Here is an 18,249-nt window from a genome sequence, read left to right as displayed (position 1 = left end):
GTACCTTCCCGGACAACTTTGCATGCTTGACATTTAACGATTGTACCTACTTATCTTCACATCTACAAGAGCCCGCACACCAAGACATGCATAGCTATCCGTCTGCATACATACGTCAATTGGCCCAAAGGAGCTCTTGGTAAGCAACAGCAAAGCAAGAGGTCGCTTCGTTCGGCCCCATGCCGAATTCCACCAGGTATCCGCAGAGTGGCCGCCCAGCTTCCGAGTCCCTGATCTGCAGCCTGCTACAGCCCAACCTACAACCGCCCGGGTCGACGTCCGGATTGTAACTTGCAGGCAGCAGGCCAGCAATGCCATGATGCAGCGCAGTTGTTCCATCCCAGGACCACATTGTCCTGTGCCTGTCTCGATTCGGCTCAGACCCAAGACCCTTGGTGCCTCAGCTTCTCCCCACCGACTGACGCCGACGGCGACCCTGGTCCCTGACCCTCGCACCCTAGCTTTTGCCGCACCGCATTGCACACTACCACTAGAGCCGCCGTGCGGCCCCTAGAAGTCCCGTCAAGCAGAGACACCCCCATCTCGCAACTGAAATTGACCAAGGATCGACCAGCAGCATTACCAGTCGACTGAAGCACCGCACCGACATGGACCTAAAGCATCCCAACTTAAGGTACATCACACCGATCCTGCAGTTAAGCAAGGCCATATCGTTACCGCCGCCCTTGTAAAGCCGCTGTCTTCCTCCCGAAAGCAATCAGTTTGAACCACAGACGAGGTCCAGGACCCGCGCCCACCTGCCCCTGTTCCCCTACCTGGTGCCCCTCCCAAACACGCCAGTGCTTCGACATTGTGCCTTCGTTGCCCTAGGTCGTCGACTCGTTTTCTCTCTACCAAAAGTCAGCAATGCAATGCAGTCCAGAAAGCTCAGACAATCGGTTTATTGCTAATACCGCACTATACATCTATTCTGGGCACGATGCGCCGAGCGATACACAACTGCTAGGACTACCTACAACCACGCCCCCCCTCCTCGTTTCTATTTCCTACCAAGCCCATTGCCAATGCTGATTCATAGAGCATGCAAATAGACTCACCTCCGGCTTCCCAGTATGTTCCATTCTTAGCGGGGAGGTTCGTTTCGCCTACTTTTGCCCGAGGTGAGACTTGCCCAGGGCTGCTAGGCTGAATGTCCAGCCTAGGTATGATGAATACGTAGGTTCCCAGAGACTTTGTCGCACTGTCCAAAACGACCCAGATCGAACCGCTGCCCTCTCGCATCTCCGAATCCACCAAGTCGCGACAGAACCTCGAGGGGATGCTGCCATGCGTGGAAGTCCACCCAAACCAAGTCCCGAAATGAGGTCATTTCGAGTGCAGGAGCCGTATGCGCAAGTCGAAAGGAGACATGAACTGATATGCACCAGTGCGGTCGGTACATGATGTTTCGTGCAGCAGGGCAGATTATGATTTCTTCTTCTGACCGCATTCCTTGCGCGTACCGCTACCGTATCAGAACCCAGCGAACGAATAGCTCAGGACCAACCAGGCGCGTCCTCGACAGATAGATACCTGTACAGCTCAAATGGAGAGTGAGCAACCCCGTCCAGCAGTCCTGCCGCCGGGGCTCCATTATCTTGAGGCTCAAGGCTCATGGCAGAGGAACAAAAACAAAGCAGGTTTGGAAAAAAATAAAACAAAGATACTCATGGATACGTACCTGTAGCCTTTCCAGAGCCCACCCTTGCTTTCCCCCACCACACACCAGCAGGCCAAGGCCATACGCCCACACGGCCCCCAGGCAAGCGTTTTAGCCGTCCGCGTCCAGTCCATCCATCCTCCGATACCCATGGATCGTACCCACTCCTCTCCTCTCGTCCACTTCGATTACCCGCTTTTATTTCCTTGCACCAAAACAGACCAGGAAAGAGGAGGAAGAACAACACACACACCCCACATACCACACACACCCACACCACCGTCATGTCATGTCTTGTACGAATAGGCTCTCTGTCAGTCTGGTTGTATCGTTCCTTGCACACACACAGTGAAGATTCCAACACAGTCATTTTTCCATCCATTCAGTCCAGGCCATCCAATCCATAGGCCAAGCCTGTCTCTCTCTCATCTTCCCGAGTTCCTGATCCAGCTTCTACCAGCTGCAAAAGAGTCCCGTCCCGTCCACTTCCATATATCCTTGGTTATTTTCCCATCCCAGTCCAGCGGCCCACACTGTCCCAGAACCCACTCCCCAACTCCATTCAGCCAGTGACAGTCTGTATCCTGGGCTAGTCCATCAAGCACAAATGTGCTGCGACCTGCTGCCGTGTGCCGTGTGCTTGAATTGATTGCCATCGCTGCTGCTGCTTGTTTAGAGCAGGGCTAAGGATTCTCTCTCTCTACCCTCGTCAAGTCTCCAGGGAACGGGCTAACACTGCCTGCTACTGTGGTCCTCCCCCCCCCTCCCTCCTACTTCTCTCTCTTGCTTTCACACCTGCCTACGTACGCTAAATCGGTACCGCCGCCCGCTACTTCCCGCTTCGAATTACCATTACCAGGTACGGAGTACCTAATTGTACACACCCACGGCGACTGCTTCTCCTGCAGTCCCGCTGCTGCTGGTATTCCCATTTCCAATCCCACTCCAATTCCCACCACTGCGGTGCGTACCTCCCCTTCTGTCCCCATCTCAAGCACAAGTTGAGGGGAAAGCATCGCATTGTGCCCGTACCGATTTTTTTCCTCCTCACACACCCTCTATTCATACCCTCTTTTGCTTCCCTTTTTCCCTTTTTCTTCGACGGTTTAGACGTTTTAGGGTGTATCATGGATAGCAGCCAGAGCGCGACTCTTTCCAACGGCACCTCCCAACGTCGCAAGCTTACCAAGAAGCCCCCCTCGTCCTACCAGCAGCACACACGCTCCTCGAGTGGTCTCGATGGTGGCATCGACGCCCTATCGCTCCAGAGCAAACGGAGCTCTACCTCGCTGAGACGCGCCCCTTCCGCTCCACCTGCTCGGACGACCCCCTCAAACGCTGCCGCCGCTGCTTCGGCCGCTGCTATTCTTCCTGGTGTTGCTTCTTCTGCCGCCGCTTCCAACAGTTCTTCTCCCCGCCACCTTCCCTCAACGCAGACGCACCTTCCCAATCCCTCCCCCGTCCTGCCTCAGGGTCAGTTCGCCGGATTCGCTCCTTCCCCAACTGCCTACTACCACCCCCAGACCCAGACCCAGACCCAGACCTCCACCTTCCACGCTCACACTCACGCTCACGGCTACGCCAACGCCAACGCCAACGCCAGTGCCGCCTTCTCTCCTCACCACCACCAGAACTTCAACCACCAAAACACTTTCTACCAAAACAAAAACAATAACAGCAACAACGTCGACAGCTCCCCCGTTGCTAACGGTGTCGGTGTCGGTATTGCCCACAGCAGTGATCGGTCACTTGACCCCTCAGCGACGTCGCCTCTGTCGTCACAACCCAACGACGAATTCATCGGCGCTCCATTTGACGGCGCTGCGGTCCTGAGCCGCATCGAGCAGACCAAGTCGCCCGTCACTGCTCAACCCCAGCCCTACCAGAGTCTCTATCAGCGACAGAACGCCCCGGCGCCGCTTCTCAAGTCAGCCACCGATTCGCGCATCAGAAGCCCTGCCCTTCGACAATCCCAGAGCTTCACGAACGATACCGCGATGATGAACGAAAAGTCACAGGGCGGCCGGATGACGGAGAGCTCTATGATGAGCCCCAAGCGCTATTCGGATGAGGCAAAGGAGCCCCGGATGGGCGTCCTGCGCAAGAAGTCGGGCTTCTCTGGGTTCATGAACAGCCTGGTCGGCACGCCCAAGAAGCCCGTCATCTCGGCGCCTGAGAACCCCGTCCATGTCACTCACGTCGGCTACGACAGCTCGACCGGCCAATTCACTGTCAGTCACTCCCTCCCTTTTCTTCTCCTTTTCCTCCCCCTCCTTCCCTTTGTTGCTTGCTTACTCTGTCTTGCCACTGCTCGTTCTATGCTCCCAATCTGTTCTCCTAGTGACAGCTATGGCTGACTTTCTTATTCACCATCCAGGGTCTCCCGAAAGAATGGCAAAGATTAATCAACGAAAGTGGAATTCCCGAAAAGGAACGCAGGGAAAACCCTCAGACCATGGTTGACATCATCACTTTCTACAAGGAGACGACCGAGAGGCCAGCCGAGGATCAAGTATTGGAGAAATTCCACGATGCCAGAGCGCCTGATTACCGTCAGTACGCGAACGCGAACGCGAACTCGCCGTCGGGCGCTATGTCGCCGGGCATGTATCCGCCAACAAGTTATATGGGTATGTCACCAATGATCAGTCCACCTGCGAGCCCTAGGTTTCCAACTGTCAATCATGAAGGATCTTTCGAAAACCCCCGTCAGCCGCCCCCCGTCCCGGGAGTCGTTGGAGTCAAAGGCTCCGGCGTCAAGGACATCAACCTGATGCCCAGCCGTCCGGCCCCGAAGCCTCCCGTCAGCCTCCCGATGAGGTCCGCTGCCTCCCCCTACCCCGCCAAGGACTCCGGCATTGGAATGTCTCAGCCTGGTGAGGACCTGCCCCCGGTCGCATACCAACCGCCCAAGGAGAACGTCCCCATGCTTCCCGAGGAGCACCGAACCCGATCCCGATCCAACTCACGTGTCGGCGCCTCCCCAGCCTACGTGCCGCCGACTCCTAACCCGCAGAACCCGCAGGCGAACCTGTACCAGCAGCAGCTTTTGCAGCAGCAGCAAGAGCAGGCTTTGGCACAGGCGCAAGCGGCCATGTCTGGCCAGATCAGCCGCGCCCCGAGTAAGAGACAGCCCGCCCAGCAATCGACCCCACCCCAATCGCAGCCCCAGTACCCCCAGGGCACCACGGCCAACGGCGGTCCCGGCCAGCGGCAGCAGGTTGGCGTTCCCGGCGCTCCTGGCTCCAGGCCTCGGCACCGACCCCGCCAGAGCACTGGCATCGATGTCGTCGCGGCACTCAAGCGCATCTGCTCCGACGGAGATCCTCGCGAAGTCTACAAGAACTTCAATAAGATTGGACAAGGCGCGTCTGGCGGTGTTTACACTGGCTACGAGCGAGGATCCAACCGTCTGGTCGCCATCAAGCAAATGAATCTCGAGCAGCAACCCAAGAAGGATTTGATCATCAACGAAATCCTGGTCATGAAGGACAGCTCCCACCCCAACATTGTCAACTTCATCGACAGCTACCTTTGCGGAGGCGAGCTCTGGGTGGTGATGGAATTCATGGAGGGTGGGAGTCTGACTGATGTTGTCACTTTCAACATCATGACCGAGGGACAGATTGCATCTGTCTGCCGGGAAACGCTTAAGGGCCTGCAGCACCTCCATTCTAAGGGTGTCATCCACCGCGATATCAAGTCGGACAACATTCTCCTATCGATGGAGGGCAATATCAAGCTGAGTATGTTCTTGAAGCGTTATTCAACCTGGCTTGAGATACTAACCTGGAGCAGCCGACTTCGGTTTCTGCGCAACTATCAACGAGGCCCAAAATAAGCGTACCACTATGGTTGGCACACCTTATTGGATGGCCCCTGAAGTCGTCACTCGCAAGGAGTATGGGCGCAAAGTGGATATTTGGTCTCTTGGCATCATGGCCATTGAGATGATTGAGGGAGAGCCGCCCTACCTGACAGAATCACCTCTTAGAGCGTTGTGGCTGATCGCTACCAACGGCACCCCTCACATCAAGGAGGAGTCCAACCTGTCGCCAGTCTTCCGTGACTTTCTCTACTTTGCACTTAAGGTAGACCCTGAGAAGAGAGCAAGTGCACATGATCTCTTGAGAGTAAGTTCAGTCTTGGTTGGTTGTGGCAAGAATTTGTTGCTAATGCTATTTTCCTCCCGTGCAGCATGAATTCATGAAGGGTTGTGTTGATCTCTCTCAGCTGTCGCCATTGGTGCGTGCTGCCAGAGAAGCACGTCTTGCGGAAAAGGCTAGGAAGGGACAGTAGGATACCTCCAGCCAGGCACCCAAGAACATCTTTCGGCGGCTGAAACGATATTAATCACGACCTTGACGACAACCTACTCCATAATGGGGCTGCCTTTTTACCTACGCAACGAGATACCCCAGGAAGTACTGTTGGCCTTGGCATATTCAGCTTGAGAACGCTTTCCATCTGCACTCTGCACAGCTTTGTTCACGCTCTAGCCCAAGACTCTTTGACTTGCGGCCTATTACAGAACTTAGTATGTGCGTGCCATGGCTGGCAGACTTTCAGCCCCAATCACTACTCTCTACTGCTTTCAAGATACCATGTCGGAGGATACCCAAACCACTTCTAGTTACACCCCCGACTTTTTCTCTTTCTTGATAACTTGCACAACCACACATCATACAGCATGTTGGCGACCAAGCACCACCTTTTTTTCTTCTTTTCTGAAGGCTCTTCTCTTTACACATTACATAGAGGCGACCATACTCTGGATCCGCCCACTTGCTTTGTTATCAGGCTCCGATTGTATATGGGCGACCCTCTCTCATTAGATCGAAAAGTCCGTTTTGGACCAATCATTTTTGGAGGTTTAGTAGTAACTGTCACCTCGAAAGCCGGTCGCTGGGAAGGGGAGATGTGACGACGAATCGCACGATCCGAATTGGCCAGTGATAATTGGCGGCCAAGTCGGATTTGCTGGGGCAGACAGGCAAACCCCTTTCAACCTGTCGTGGGATTTTCTCTGCTTCGTATGAAACATTAAGAGAAAAGGGGGGTTGATATTCGAATGGGACGTCGCTGGACAATCGTGTGAGACCAGAAATCTCTGGCTCTTTGGTCCACCATGTCTCATGCCCACACAGAGGGGGGCATTCTTTACTGGTCATGTGTGAGAAGGTGTGCCACCGAGGCGGTGGTCCAATGGCTCTGGTCCGGCAAGACTTGACTAGGTATCGGAATGACCTTCAGGCCCAGCACGCCCAAGAAAGTAAAAAGCACTGTAGCCAGGTTTTTGCCTATGATGTGATGCGAGTGATGTGTGGTGCGTATTGATGTTTAATGCGTGTTGGCAGCGGAGGTCCCAACTTTACTGTTCCTTACCCTTGCCTATCATTAATAGTCTGTTGGCTGTAGCCCATTTATTTATTGTACAAGACGACTTGGCCGTTGTGTTGTTTTCCTGACTCAGCAGGCCGAGACAGAGCTCGAGAAGGAAACAACGTTTCAATCGGTTGTCGGGTCATGGGGGTTCAGCAAAGAGCTTCCCCGGATCGTCCCAAGATTTTACCACCGCCGCTGAAACGAATACCCCCCACCCGGTCCTCGGACCCCCCCCTCAAGAGCGTCGGTCCCGGGCTGACATCATTTGTATGGGTTTCCTTCGATCTCCCGATTGCAGCCATCAGAGCTGGGGCACGCAGGCGCAACGTGTACCCCGTCGGTCTGTGCATACCTACCGATGACAACAGCCGCATCACAGGATACCAAAGCTCCGGAGCTCGAGCTCAAACCCACGCCATGAATACCTAGGTAGGTACTTAGATGGTAAGGAGGAACCCCGCGATAGTTTGCCATTAGATGCCGAATATCTTCTCATTCCTCCCCAAGCCCTATGAGTTCGATATTGTATGCTGCGAGACTAACTACGAAGAAACTCATTCGTCATCCCTCCCCTTGTTCCGGATCCAATGACGCCACGACACTTGCCTAGAGGAAAAAGAGAGGAAACAAAAAGGGCATAGATGATCGTTATCATAAAAGATAATGAGGGAACAGGGCGGAAGGGCTAAATATCCCCACGCACCCGGAGTATCATGGATAAAACAGAAGACATTCAAGCCCCCCCCGCCTCAGGCAGTGCCTCCCCCCTTTGCTCTGCACATGCAAACTCGACTTCAGGCAATGCTTTCGTATGCAAACAACCGGGTATTCAATTCTGCCACGTCGCTGCCTAAGAGTCATCGTCAGGCTTTCAGCCTTCAGTCACGCATCTTCACGTAGTTACTGGGGAAGATGCCGTGCTTTGTGCCAATCATACCCGTCCTATGGTCAATGTCAGCTACGTATTCGGAGGATAGAATAAAAGAAGCCATCACATACCACCAGTCGGTTTCGTTCTCTGTCTTCTTGAGCACTGTGATGACGTCACCCTTCTTGAATCCAAGGTCACCGGGCTGGTCTGCCTCGAATGTGAACAGCGCAACTGCCTCGTTCTTCTTGAGCATAGCAGTCTTTGAACCGAAGTTTGGCTTTGGCGCTGCAGGTCTACCAGGCGCGCCTGTCTTTTGCTCGTTGATGAAGCTGGACGAAGGGTTGTCCCTGTAGACATAGTCGTCGTTGTGGCTTCCTCTTGACGCAAACGTGTTCGACCGTGACACTCCAGTGTTGGAACGCGAAAGTCCACCAAACGCTCCACCAAAAGCGCCTCCATTGCTCGGCCGGTCATAGACGTCATCCTGCCATGTACTGGATCTCTTAGGCCCGCCAAACTCGCTGGCGCCGTCGGCACCCGAATTGGGGCCGTGACCAGGACCGAAAACGCTGCTGCGATGGTTCGCGTCACCCTCTCCATACCCACTGCCCCGACGTCCATTCCAAACCACATCGTCATGACCCTGGTCGTAGACAGGGATGTCGTTGTACATAGCATCGTTTCCCGGGGCAGTGCGGCCGGCATTGAAGGAGCGGGAGTTGAGAATGGTCATGAGCGGCGCGGCTTGAGGAGGAGAGCGGACGCTGCCGGTTAGAATCTGGGCGGCGGTGTAGCGAGTGCCATAGAGCTTCTCGTTCGCGTCGCGGCGCTCGATAATGACGGATCCCTCTAGCGAGACGCCGGCGAACAGGCCCTTAGTCTTGGAGTAGGCGAAGATGCCCGCTACGCTCTTTAACGAGGCGGCACCGGCGGCCTCGGCGTTGCGACCGACGGGGCCGGCGGCGATTGAAACGTTTCCACCGAGCGTCAACGAACCAGCCTGCGCGAAAGTCTTGACAGCGCTCGCGTCGTTGAGGATGAAGACAAAGTCAGTCAACTCGAAGCCGATTTGTCCACCAAAGCCAGCGCCGGCAGTGCCGATGGCGCTTGGCGCACTCCATGATCCGTCGGGAAGTCGTGAGACGACGAGACCGCTACCGAAGCGACCGGAGCCTAGGAAGCCGGCTTTGAGTACGGTAAGAATCGCGAGACCCTATGTTCCAAATCGGTGCATGTCAGCAATTGGGTTCGCCGAGTAAATTCGGGAGGGTCGGCTGGGAGGCCTCTTAAGGAATCGCGTGTGTCGCCAAGAAGGCGGGCGGCGGGGACTAGATCGCAGGCTCGAAAGGGCAGGGTGGGAAATTATGGCTCACCTTCGCATTGGCGAGGACAGAAGGAGGAATGATCTTGTCGGGACTGAAGGCTTGCCGAGGGTCGATAAAAGAGGTCAGAATTTTGCCGCATTTCTTGCACTCCGCTGTGTGTGTGCATGTGTCAGTCGTGATCTCGCAATGGTGACAGTCGGCGGCGGCGGGACGATCGGCACACTGGGAGAAAGGCGAAGCACTTACACGCCATGGACGACGGGAGCGGGTTGTGAAGGCCCATGCTGACAGGTGTATTCGACGGAGGGATCAGGGTGCGATACGTGACTGCGTTCCTCGAAGGTCAGTTCTAGAAGGCGTAGGAGAGGGAGAGGAAGCGGTGCGAGGTTTGAAGGTGAAGGGGAGAAAAGGAAGAAAGAAAGCAGGAGGGTGCCTCGGATATTGGGATGCGATTAGGTAGGTGCCGGTGCCTTGGGGATCCTCTCCGTCCACGGCTCCCGCAGCTGCATGCACCGAGAGAGACGCGAGTGTCCACCACACCTCCACGAAATTAACGATTGAGTGGGGTTTCCGCAGTGATAGAGCCGCCGAGAGCCTGCGCCTCTTCGTTTTCTACTTGCTTTGAGTTGGGGTTCCCTTCTTGTTCTATTGCTATGTCCTCCTTGGACTTTGCATGCTCATCTTTCTCATGTTCCGCAAAACGGGGTCACTCAATTTTCATATTAAGCTTTTTCGTGGATCAGCCGAGCACCGTCAACATTTGGATGGACGACTTTGCAGCTCATCAAACACGGCAAAGTGTCAAGCGGCGCGTGTTGATGAATTTGGGAGGCTTGTAGTTATTTTCTAAATCATTTGGGGTTGGGCGGCAGCAGCAGCAGCAGCGAGCAGTGGCAACTCTGGGATCGCCGGGACAAAATTTCGAGAATCAGGACCGGGAAGGCGAGCTAGCTACTCCGATGAGGCGCTGCGAACTTGACAAAAGCCGGGCGGGAGAGGGTGTGACCTTGACGTGTTGAGGTAATCCGCCCTCTAATTCGCGGGGTACCTCGATGACCAATGGGCGCTGCTTCTTCCGGCTCCGGGCAAGTGTGGCGCAGGCCAACTGACGCGCAACCCCCACCAGCAAGGATGCGGCTTCTGAGAAAGCAAAGCGCAGTGACCGTCTGCTGACACAATGTCACTTTTTTGGGGCAAGTCGCCCGGGGTCCTTCTTTTCTAAGCCCCACTCACTTCTTCCCGCCGACGGAGAGCATCCAGCCTCGCCTTTGAGAGGAAGAGAGAGACAGAGAACCGCACCGGCCCCCGAACACCCCCTATCGTCATTGTTTCGCCGCCCCGAGCCGACCACATCCGCAACTTCCATCGCCAAGGTCACGACACACCTACTACAGTCATTGCCTTAGCGATTCAACTACCTACCGATAGCCCCGACAAAATCCTCTCGCGACGACGCATATTTTTGCCATTCGTCACGTCTCGTACACACGATCACAAACGCCCCATCCACAGCCCCATCCACGGCGGCGGCGACGACGACGACGACGAAGACGGTCCAGCACACGCGGCAGTCGACATAAGCCTCAGCGGCGTACACCCAGTCAACAATCCCTTCCCTATTGGCAAATCACAAAGATACCTACCGAACCCTCTCAGCCCGCACCGCATCGCACCGTCCTCCGTCTTTCGAGTCTTTCCTGACTGACCTCGCCCGCTCCCTGCCCGCTCCCAATCCTCGCAGACACCGCAAACATGTCAGAATCATATGAGCGCGAGCGCCAGAACAATGCCCGCCTCGACGAGCTGTCGGCAAAGGTCTCAGCTCTCAGGGGCGTCACCGTCGACATTTACGACAATGCGCGCGCCCACGAGGTCATTGACAGTACCGTACGTCCCTCCTCTCCCCTCCCCTACCCTTGTTCCGCCACGCCGGGGCGGTAGTCCATCGTCACCGACCGCAACTAACAACGCTGTTCTTCCCACCCTAGTCCGAGACCTTCTCCTCCATGTCCACCCAGCTTAAGGGCTCCGCCGGCCGGCTAACCCGCATGGCCGCCTCAGGGAACAAGGTCGCCATTCTCAAGTTATCGGGTATCATCATCGGCGTCTTTGTCGTCCTCTACTACATTGCCAAGTTGTTTTTCTAAAAAGAAGAGAGAGAAGGCCGCGCATTTTACAATGACGATCGTTTAGTAGGCAATGAGCCTCTGGTTTTCTTCTCGCTAATGATACTCCGAGTTCAATCACGGTCATGGCGAAAAGGGGGGATACCCGGCGCCGAGCTTTTTCGACCGTTTCAAACAAATAACAAAAAGGGGTTCAATCCGGTATCGGCCTTGGAACAAGCATTGCGGGAACGACACATACGGGAGTCAATTTTGATATAGGGCGGGCGTGGACGTTTAAATACCCTGCGCATGCATTTGGAGTTTTTTCTTTTGGGAGGTGGGCAACACGACTTGAATGTTTTTAGCACTAGCCATTAGCACTGCACACAGACATGCTCATCCATTTGTACTGTGAATTTAGGCTCTTGCCTCAATTTCGGGCCAATTGTTTCATCTATGACGCTTTGCAATCGAATGACAGATGTGCCCCGTACGATATCCGCTCTGTCAGGCATGTTTTCCTCACTTTGCTCACCGAATATCTCTGGGCCGACGCAAACCTCCGGGCCTGGTCTTGCATACACCAGCTCCCCAACGTTCAATGCAATTTACTGCCAAACGTTCGAAAAGAGGTCCTCGCTGCCTCCGACAGGTTTGGCAGATCCGGCACCGGCCGCGGGTTCCGCACTGCTGGTCCACCCACCGAACTCCTCGTCGGCCGCAACCTTGGGCGCGGCACTGAAGCCACCAGAAGAGCCGGGCACAATCGGCGTGTTGGCAAACGATCCAGTAGGCAGTCCAGAAGACACCCCAGACGAGCCCCATCCACCAAAATCACCGGTTCCTCCAAAGGCGGACTTGGGTGCTTCGGCAGGCTTGGCGGCAGGCACAGCAGCCGCGCTGTTTGTGTCGGGGGTGTTCCAGGCGTTGGAGCCCCAGACATCCGAGTTTGACCAATTTCCTGAGCTGATCGTGCTCGTAGCGGCTGCGGGCGGATTGGCGGCGGGAGGCGGTGACTTGGCTTGGTTCGAGGAGAGGTTGAAGACGGAGGAGGCGGCGGGAGTAGGAGAGGGCTTGCTAGGGGCAGCGGCGGGTTGGGATGGGGCAGACAGATCGAAAAGGTCGCCCATGGAAGACGCTGGTTGAGTAGGTTTCGGCTGGGGCTGGGCGGGGGCCGGGACAGGAGAACTGGACCAGCCAAATCCGCCAAAGCTACTGCTCGAAGGTTGCTTCTGATGCGTTAACGGCGCGGATGCTGCCGGCTTCGAGTCGAAGAAGCTACCACCACTGAGGCCGCCAAACGCATTGTTCGACGCGGGCGGCGGTGATCTGTTGCTATTGCTAGGACTGGCCAAGCTTGCGAACGGGTCTGCCTGGGCCGGCTTAGGGCTGGTGGTGTTGGAGAAGCTGAGGCTGCTGAAGGCATCCGTCATGCCGCCAAACGACTGCTGCTGTTGGTGTCCAAAGGTGGGAGAGGGCATGCCTCCGAAAGCCCCGCCGGTGACCTGAGGGGCCTGTTGTTGTTGTTGTTGTTGCTGTTGCTGTTGCTGGGGTTGCGGTCGTGGAGCCGAGGCATAGAGCGACAGAATAGACTGTTTGAGGTCTGGCCGCGAAGTTCCTCCCATGCCGCCTGTGTTGTTGGTACTGGCGGGTCGTGGAGGAGCAGCGGGCTCGCCGAAGAAGTCCAGCCCCAAGAGAGAATCCTTAGTGCTCGTGGCCTTGGGAGGCGCAGGGTCGGACTTGGGGGGCACTTTTCCGGTCTGCGGACCAGCTGTGCTTGCTCTGGGGATCGGATCGCCGCCGATGAGATCGATTTGCGGCTGTGGGGAAGTAACATTCCTGGAAGGGGCCGCCGAGTTTCCAACCGAACCTTTGCGAACCGACTCCCTTCGCTCCACGTTCTGCTTCTCCTTGACCAGACTCAGGGGCACATCGTCGTCGCCGTCGACATCGAGGCTGGCGGGGTCGGGAATGGGGCCGTCCATCGTCCATCGCTTGAGCTCGTACTTGGTGCGGATGAAGTTCTCGATCTTGGATTCGGAGGGGACGTGGCCAGAAGCCAGCTTGGCCTCCCAGTACTTGTTCGCGCGGGCGTTGCCCCAGCTGAGGATGCTTCGGAGCTGTTCGTCGGTCCAGGAATCGAGGTCGACAGACTTGACTCTGCTAATGTGCGTACCCATGCCACGGTGGATGCCCGAACACCGGATGCAAATGAAGACACCGAGATTCCAGCTAGCCCATCGCGGATCTGCAACATGGCGGCGTCAGTGGAAAGACCGAGGGGCATTGGAAAGAGATTTTTGCCTCTCGACTTACGCTTGTTCTTTTTGCAGTCGGCGCATACTTTGTTGGATTCCAACTTCAAGAGACTCTTGATTGTCAGCTGGTTTTGGGCCGCTCTCTCGGCAGCGGGGTTTGGCGGCGGTCTTCGTGACATGGTGGCCTCTGTTTGTGTATGTGCGAGTTCAAGGTTTGAATAAGTTGCAACGGATGGTATCTAAATTCGGCGAGCGAGCGAGCTCGTGGTAGGTGCAGTCGGAGGGAAAAGGGGAGGAGGACCGCAAGATCGCTGAGTTGACCAGTTGGACGTTGACCGTCATGTGCCTGGGATTAATATTATGAAATAGAGTACCCACGCGGCGCTGATACCGGCCAGGTAAGGGGCAACTGGAGGTCGATACCGTGGAATCTGTCCCTGCCTAAGGCAGTGATGACGGGGGTACATGTGGGGTTCTTTCTTTCGGGGCATCGACGAAAAGGGTGGTAGTTGCGCTGGCAGGTGCCCGTCTTATTTGGCAGGTGCCCATAAATATTGACATCGCTCGCTCGTATTAGTTGTGCTCGTGGTTCCAGCAACAAGCACGATTGCTTCACACTGGCATTACCAACAAACAAATTCGATTAAACCCCTGCTGCCCTTTCCTCTTCATTCAATTCTGTGAGACCAGCATATAAATGTCTCGGTTATTGTTCCGCGGTCCCGAGTAACCTTGTCCCCATCAAAACCCTTGCGCTTAGGCCCTGTCAGTAGAGTTTGGAAAAATGGGAATCATGCGTGGAAGAACCAAAAGAATTGAGAAACCCAACAATAGCAGCTCCGTATTAGCTTGGGCGAGCACGGGACTCTTTGCAAAGACCTGGGTCTACGCGAGCAGACGCCAACAATTTGGCTTGCCTTCAGCGACCGTGCCATAGCTTCAAACTTCGTGTTGTCGCATAGCGTCCTTGGAGTAAAATATCGGATCGAACAATTGTGCTATAAATCCGACTCGTCTACAAAAGATTGGCTCGCCATGCTTGACGTGGCGGGCTTCATAGGCGCCCGATACAAGTACGACCCAACCGGTCCGACTGACTAGGAAACCTGGTAGCCCGTAAGCGCGTCCTGAGGAATCTTTCATAATCACACCGCAGCATCTAGTTTCTTCTTATAACAGACGCAGCTCTCTTGAAGGAGACGGTCACCCACCATCTCCTTCTCCAGGATCCGGGTCGCAGCTTGAGGGAACAACCGTGAGGCCTGCAACGCCATCCAAAATCGACCCCCTCCCCCCCTTTATCACGTCGTGTATGTGTTGCAGTCAGCTTCGGGGCTCATCAAACTCAAGGACATTTCGGTAGCGCTTGCTCGGGATAGGACCAGCCAGCATCGATGGCCGCAAACATACTGCAGAGCGAGAGAGGCTAACCAGTTGAGTTGCGGGGGCGGGATGCCGGTGCATTAGGCGAACGTGGGGGAAGTGAGGGGTTCCGCTCCTCGCGTCCGACTTACACCTTAATCCGTCGCATCTTGATACCCTCTCCAACGGATCCTCCCTCTTCCATAGGCAGGATTCATTGCTCGAGGTAGGTCGCCCTGCGGCGTCATCGCCCGCATCGGACACCCAGCTTCCATTAGCACATGCCATTAGTCGTCCAAACGCCCCAGCCCCCCTCCCAATCTGTAGAGAGGCGCAATGTCGCTCGACTGAGATATCGGAACCTTTCCCCTGCTATCCGGACTCCGACATGCGAGTTTCCGGCAGCCGTAGCATCTTTGCCATCAGACATGTCCAGTTAGTCCTGTCCATGCGGGGGATGCTTTGTATATAAACCTAGACGGCTGTCGCGCGCCAGTCTTTGTGCACTAGTACTCCTCAGTTCCAACCTTCAGCTTTCTGTGCTGGTCAGTTTTCGTCAGGCTTCAAACTAAACTGCGACCAACTGAACGTGTTATTGTACACTACTCTGTGCCTGTGCCGAACATGGCTCCCTCTGCAATCGAAAAGATCACTTCGACGGTGCCGTCCTTGTCTTCCAACAGACTCCGGATTCTCGTACCTGAGAAGGTCTCTTCGGACGGTCTTGCCCTTTTTCAGGCCAAGTACGAGGTGGACAATCGTACCGGTCTGTCCCCCGAAGATCTCGTCGACGCCATCCCCAACTATCATGCGCTGATAGTGCGATCCGAGACGAAGGTGAATGCGGCTGTGCTTGCGGCTGGCAAAAAGCTCCGCGTCGTGGCACGAGCTGGTGTGGGCGTGGACAACATCGACGTCGACGCAGCCACTAGCCAAGGCATCATTGTCGTCAACTCACCCTCTGGTAACATCCTTGCGGCTGCCGAGCACACAATCGCACTCCTCCTCGCCACGGCACGCAACGTCGGCCGTGCAGATACCACGATGAAGGAGGGGAAGTGGGAAAGGAGCAAGCTCGTTGGCGTCGAAGTTGGCAGCAAGACGCTCGGTATCATCGGGTTGGGCAAGGTAGGGATGAAGGTTGCTCGGATGGCCATCGGTCTCGGTATGACGGTGAAGGCGGTTGATCCATATGCCAGCGCAGAGATCGCCGGCCAAGCAAACGTTGAGCTTGTGCCCGATCTCGAGGACCTGCTGCCAGTTGTGGACTTTCTGACCATACATACTCCGCTGATGGCAAGTACGCTGGATCTGCTGAAGGAGAATGAATTCCAAAAGATGAAGAGGACTGCCAGGGTCTTGAACGTTGCGCGAGGCGGTGTTTATAACGAAGCTGCCCTTCTCCGTGCCTTGGATGAGGGATGGATTGCCGGAGCTGGTCTCGATGTCTTCACCTCGGAGCCCGTCAAAGTCGACTCGATCGCCGCTCAACTAGCCCGACATCCCCAGGTGGTGGCTACGCCGCACTTGGGCGCGTCAACGGTCGAGGCGCAGGAGAATGTCTCGATGGATGTTTGTACGCAAGTGGCCGAGATCCTCCGCGGCGGGCTACCAACGGCAGCCGTCAACGCGCCATTGATCATGCCGGAGGAGTATCGCAAGCTGCAGCCGTTTGTACGGCTCATCGAGAAGATGGGCGGTCTGTACACGCAGCATTTCGTCGGCGGCAGGGGCGGCATGGTAGGTGGTCGAAAGTTTGAGCTCATCTACCAGGGCGACCTGGCCGGCACATCCAACACACGACCGCTGTTTGCCGCGTTGGTGAAGGGCCTCGTCTCGTCCATCAGCGACTCTGGCGGACGCGATGTCAACATTGTGAATGCCAGCTTGACGGCCAGGCAAAAGGGCATCATCATCAGCGAGACGCACAGTGGGGAGGCCAAGGACGCTGCGTATGCCAGCATGGTGACGCTACGATCGCACGGTGAAGATGGAGAGCAGGTCATCGAGGGGTATGTGTCGGGACAGAGTATATACATCTCCAAGCTGGACCGGTTCAGCGCAACGTTCCAGCCGCAGGGGACCATGCTGGTGCTGCACAACTACGACGAGCCGGGTAAGATTGGCGGTGTAGGAATGGTCCTGGGCCGGCATGGTATCAACATCACCTTCATGCAGGTGGCCAGCCTGGACGGAGAGGAGAAGAAGGCGGAGGGGGGTAATGAGGCCCTCATGATTTTGGGTGTGAGGGGAGAAATTGGCGGTGAAGTGGTGGATGACTTGCAGCAAGCTGAGGGCATTCTGAACGTGAGCCTGGTGAGGTTGTGATGAGGAGGAAGAGGAGTATCTAGGTTGGTGGGGGTTAGAACGAGAACACGTGAATTCTACCGTTTCCTGAGTGCCACTTTGCCAGTGATTGAGGACCTGCAGGAAAGCAGAGTCATGATCTGGGGGGTGATGGAGTCCCCTACCCCCACGAGTTCGTGGATACTAGCAAGTTCTGCGATGGTATTGGCGAGTGGGAAAGCTCAGTTAGGAGGGTAACATGGCAAGATAAACTGGGGACTGCTGCAGGACCAATCACGGGCGGGCAGGTTTTGTGCCTAACGACCTAGATTAATGATAGCAGTAATCCCGGCCACTTAGGTAGGCAAGCTAAGGTTCAGCGATACTATCCCAAATCGACGTGCTGCCGTGCTTTCGTGTTCAACAAGTTGTCTTGCTTGGTGTTGCGACGACTCGGATAGCGGCAGAGGAAATCAAAGAAGAGGTGTTGTTTGCGATGTTTCCGCTCGGATGCATCGCTCGCTCCTGTTGGTGCAACTCCTGCGACAACTCACAGTCCACGTACGAATCTGATGACCTTGATGCAAGTTCTCTGCAAATGCACAAATCGAAGGGCGCGGAGGATTTATCGAGGAAGGGTCAAAGCCAATTCAAAAGTCTGAGATGGCGGACGCAGGGTCCTCCACTACGACTCATGGACACCTGACGGCGGTCTTTCGTGCTGTGATGTCGACACGGATGGGCCATCCTTCGGGCTTCCAGCTGGCCGATTAGACAGCGTGGCCGACAACTGACGTGTCATAGGGCTGGATGCTTCACCATGGACGTTGGTGTCGGTGTTTTGTCTTCTCAGTTTCTTTTTTCCTGCACTAAGAAATCGAAATTCTGCGAGCCAGTTGCGCACGTGGGTACGTCTGGTCAGTACAGGCACTAGGATTAGGCATGTATCTTCGCACTGCGCGACGGTGGCAGGGAGCATTAGCTACCTACTACT

At 55.6% G+C, this 18,249-nt stretch overlaps 5 protein-coding genes across 5 annotated transcripts; 3 read left to right on the top strand and 2 right to left on the bottom strand.

Moving 5' to 3' along the window:
- The first annotated feature begins 2,410 nt into the window (after positions 1-2,410).
- Positions 2,411-7,052, top strand: CDEST_08872 (Putative serine/threonine-protein kinase, active). Its single transcript, XM_062925031.1, has 4 exons — positions 2,411-3,891; positions 4,038-5,406; positions 5,459-5,793; positions 5,858-7,052. The coding sequence occupies exons 1-4, from the start codon at positions 2,788-2,790 to the stop codon at positions 5,957-5,959; spliced, it is 2,910 nt and encodes a 969-aa protein (XP_062781082.1). The 5' UTR covers positions 2,411-2,787; the 3' UTR covers positions 5,960-7,052.
- A 447-nt stretch (positions 7,053-7,499) lies between these two features.
- On the bottom strand, positions 7,500-9,852 carry CDEST_08871 (Putative SH3 domain, ysc84 actin-binding domain, SH3-like domain superfamily). Its single transcript, XM_062925030.1, has 4 exons — positions 9,488-9,852; positions 9,290-9,393; positions 8,045-9,129; positions 7,500-7,987 (listed from the first exon to the last, which is right to left on the bottom strand). Exons 1-4 carry the CDS (start codon positions 9,522-9,524, stop codon positions 7,924-7,926), a joined length of 1,290 nt encoding a protein of 429 aa, XP_062781081.1. The 5' UTR covers positions 9,525-9,852; the 3' UTR covers positions 7,500-7,923.
- Positions 9,853-10,480: 628 nt separating this feature from the next.
- Positions 10,481-11,743, top strand: CDEST_08870 (Putative BET1, SNARE domain-containing protein). Its single transcript, XM_062925029.1, has 2 exons — positions 10,481-11,128; positions 11,230-11,743. Exons 1-2 carry the CDS (start codon positions 10,994-10,996, stop codon positions 11,386-11,388), a joined length of 294 nt encoding a protein of 97 aa, XP_062781080.1. The 5' UTR covers positions 10,481-10,993; the 3' UTR covers positions 11,389-11,743.
- A 13-nt stretch (positions 11,744-11,756) lies between these two features.
- Positions 11,757-13,950, bottom strand: CDEST_08869 (Putative Arf GTPase activating protein). The gene is made up of 2 exons (XM_062925028.1): positions 13,666-13,950; positions 11,757-13,597 (listed from the first exon to the last, which is right to left on the bottom strand). Exons 1-2 carry the CDS (start codon positions 13,784-13,786, stop codon positions 11,958-11,960), a joined length of 1,761 nt encoding a protein of 586 aa, XP_062781079.1. The 5' UTR covers positions 13,787-13,950; the 3' UTR covers positions 11,757-11,957.
- A 1,551-nt stretch (positions 13,951-15,501) lies between these two features.
- CDEST_08868 (Putative D-isomer specific 2-hydroxyacid dehydrogenase, catalytic domain, ACT-like protein) lies at positions 15,502-17,297 on the top strand (the record flags this gene model as incomplete). Its single annotated transcript, XM_062925027.1, has 1 exon — positions 15,502-17,297. The coding sequence occupies exon 1, from the start codon at positions 15,594-15,596 to the stop codon at positions 17,295-17,297; it is 1,704 nt and encodes a 567-aa protein (XP_062781078.1). The 5' UTR covers positions 15,502-15,593.
- Between the last annotated feature and the right edge of the window lie 952 nt (positions 17,298-18,249).

The sequence above is a fragment of the Colletotrichum destructivum genome, chromosome 5 (assembly GCF_034447905.1).
Source record: "Colletotrichum destructivum chromosome 5, complete sequence".
NCBI lineage: Eukaryota > Fungi > Ascomycota > Sordariomycetes > Glomerellales > Glomerellaceae > Colletotrichum > Colletotrichum destructivum.
The sequence above is the reverse complement of the archived record's forward strand: the minus strand, read 5'-3'. Positions and strand labels throughout refer to the sequence as shown.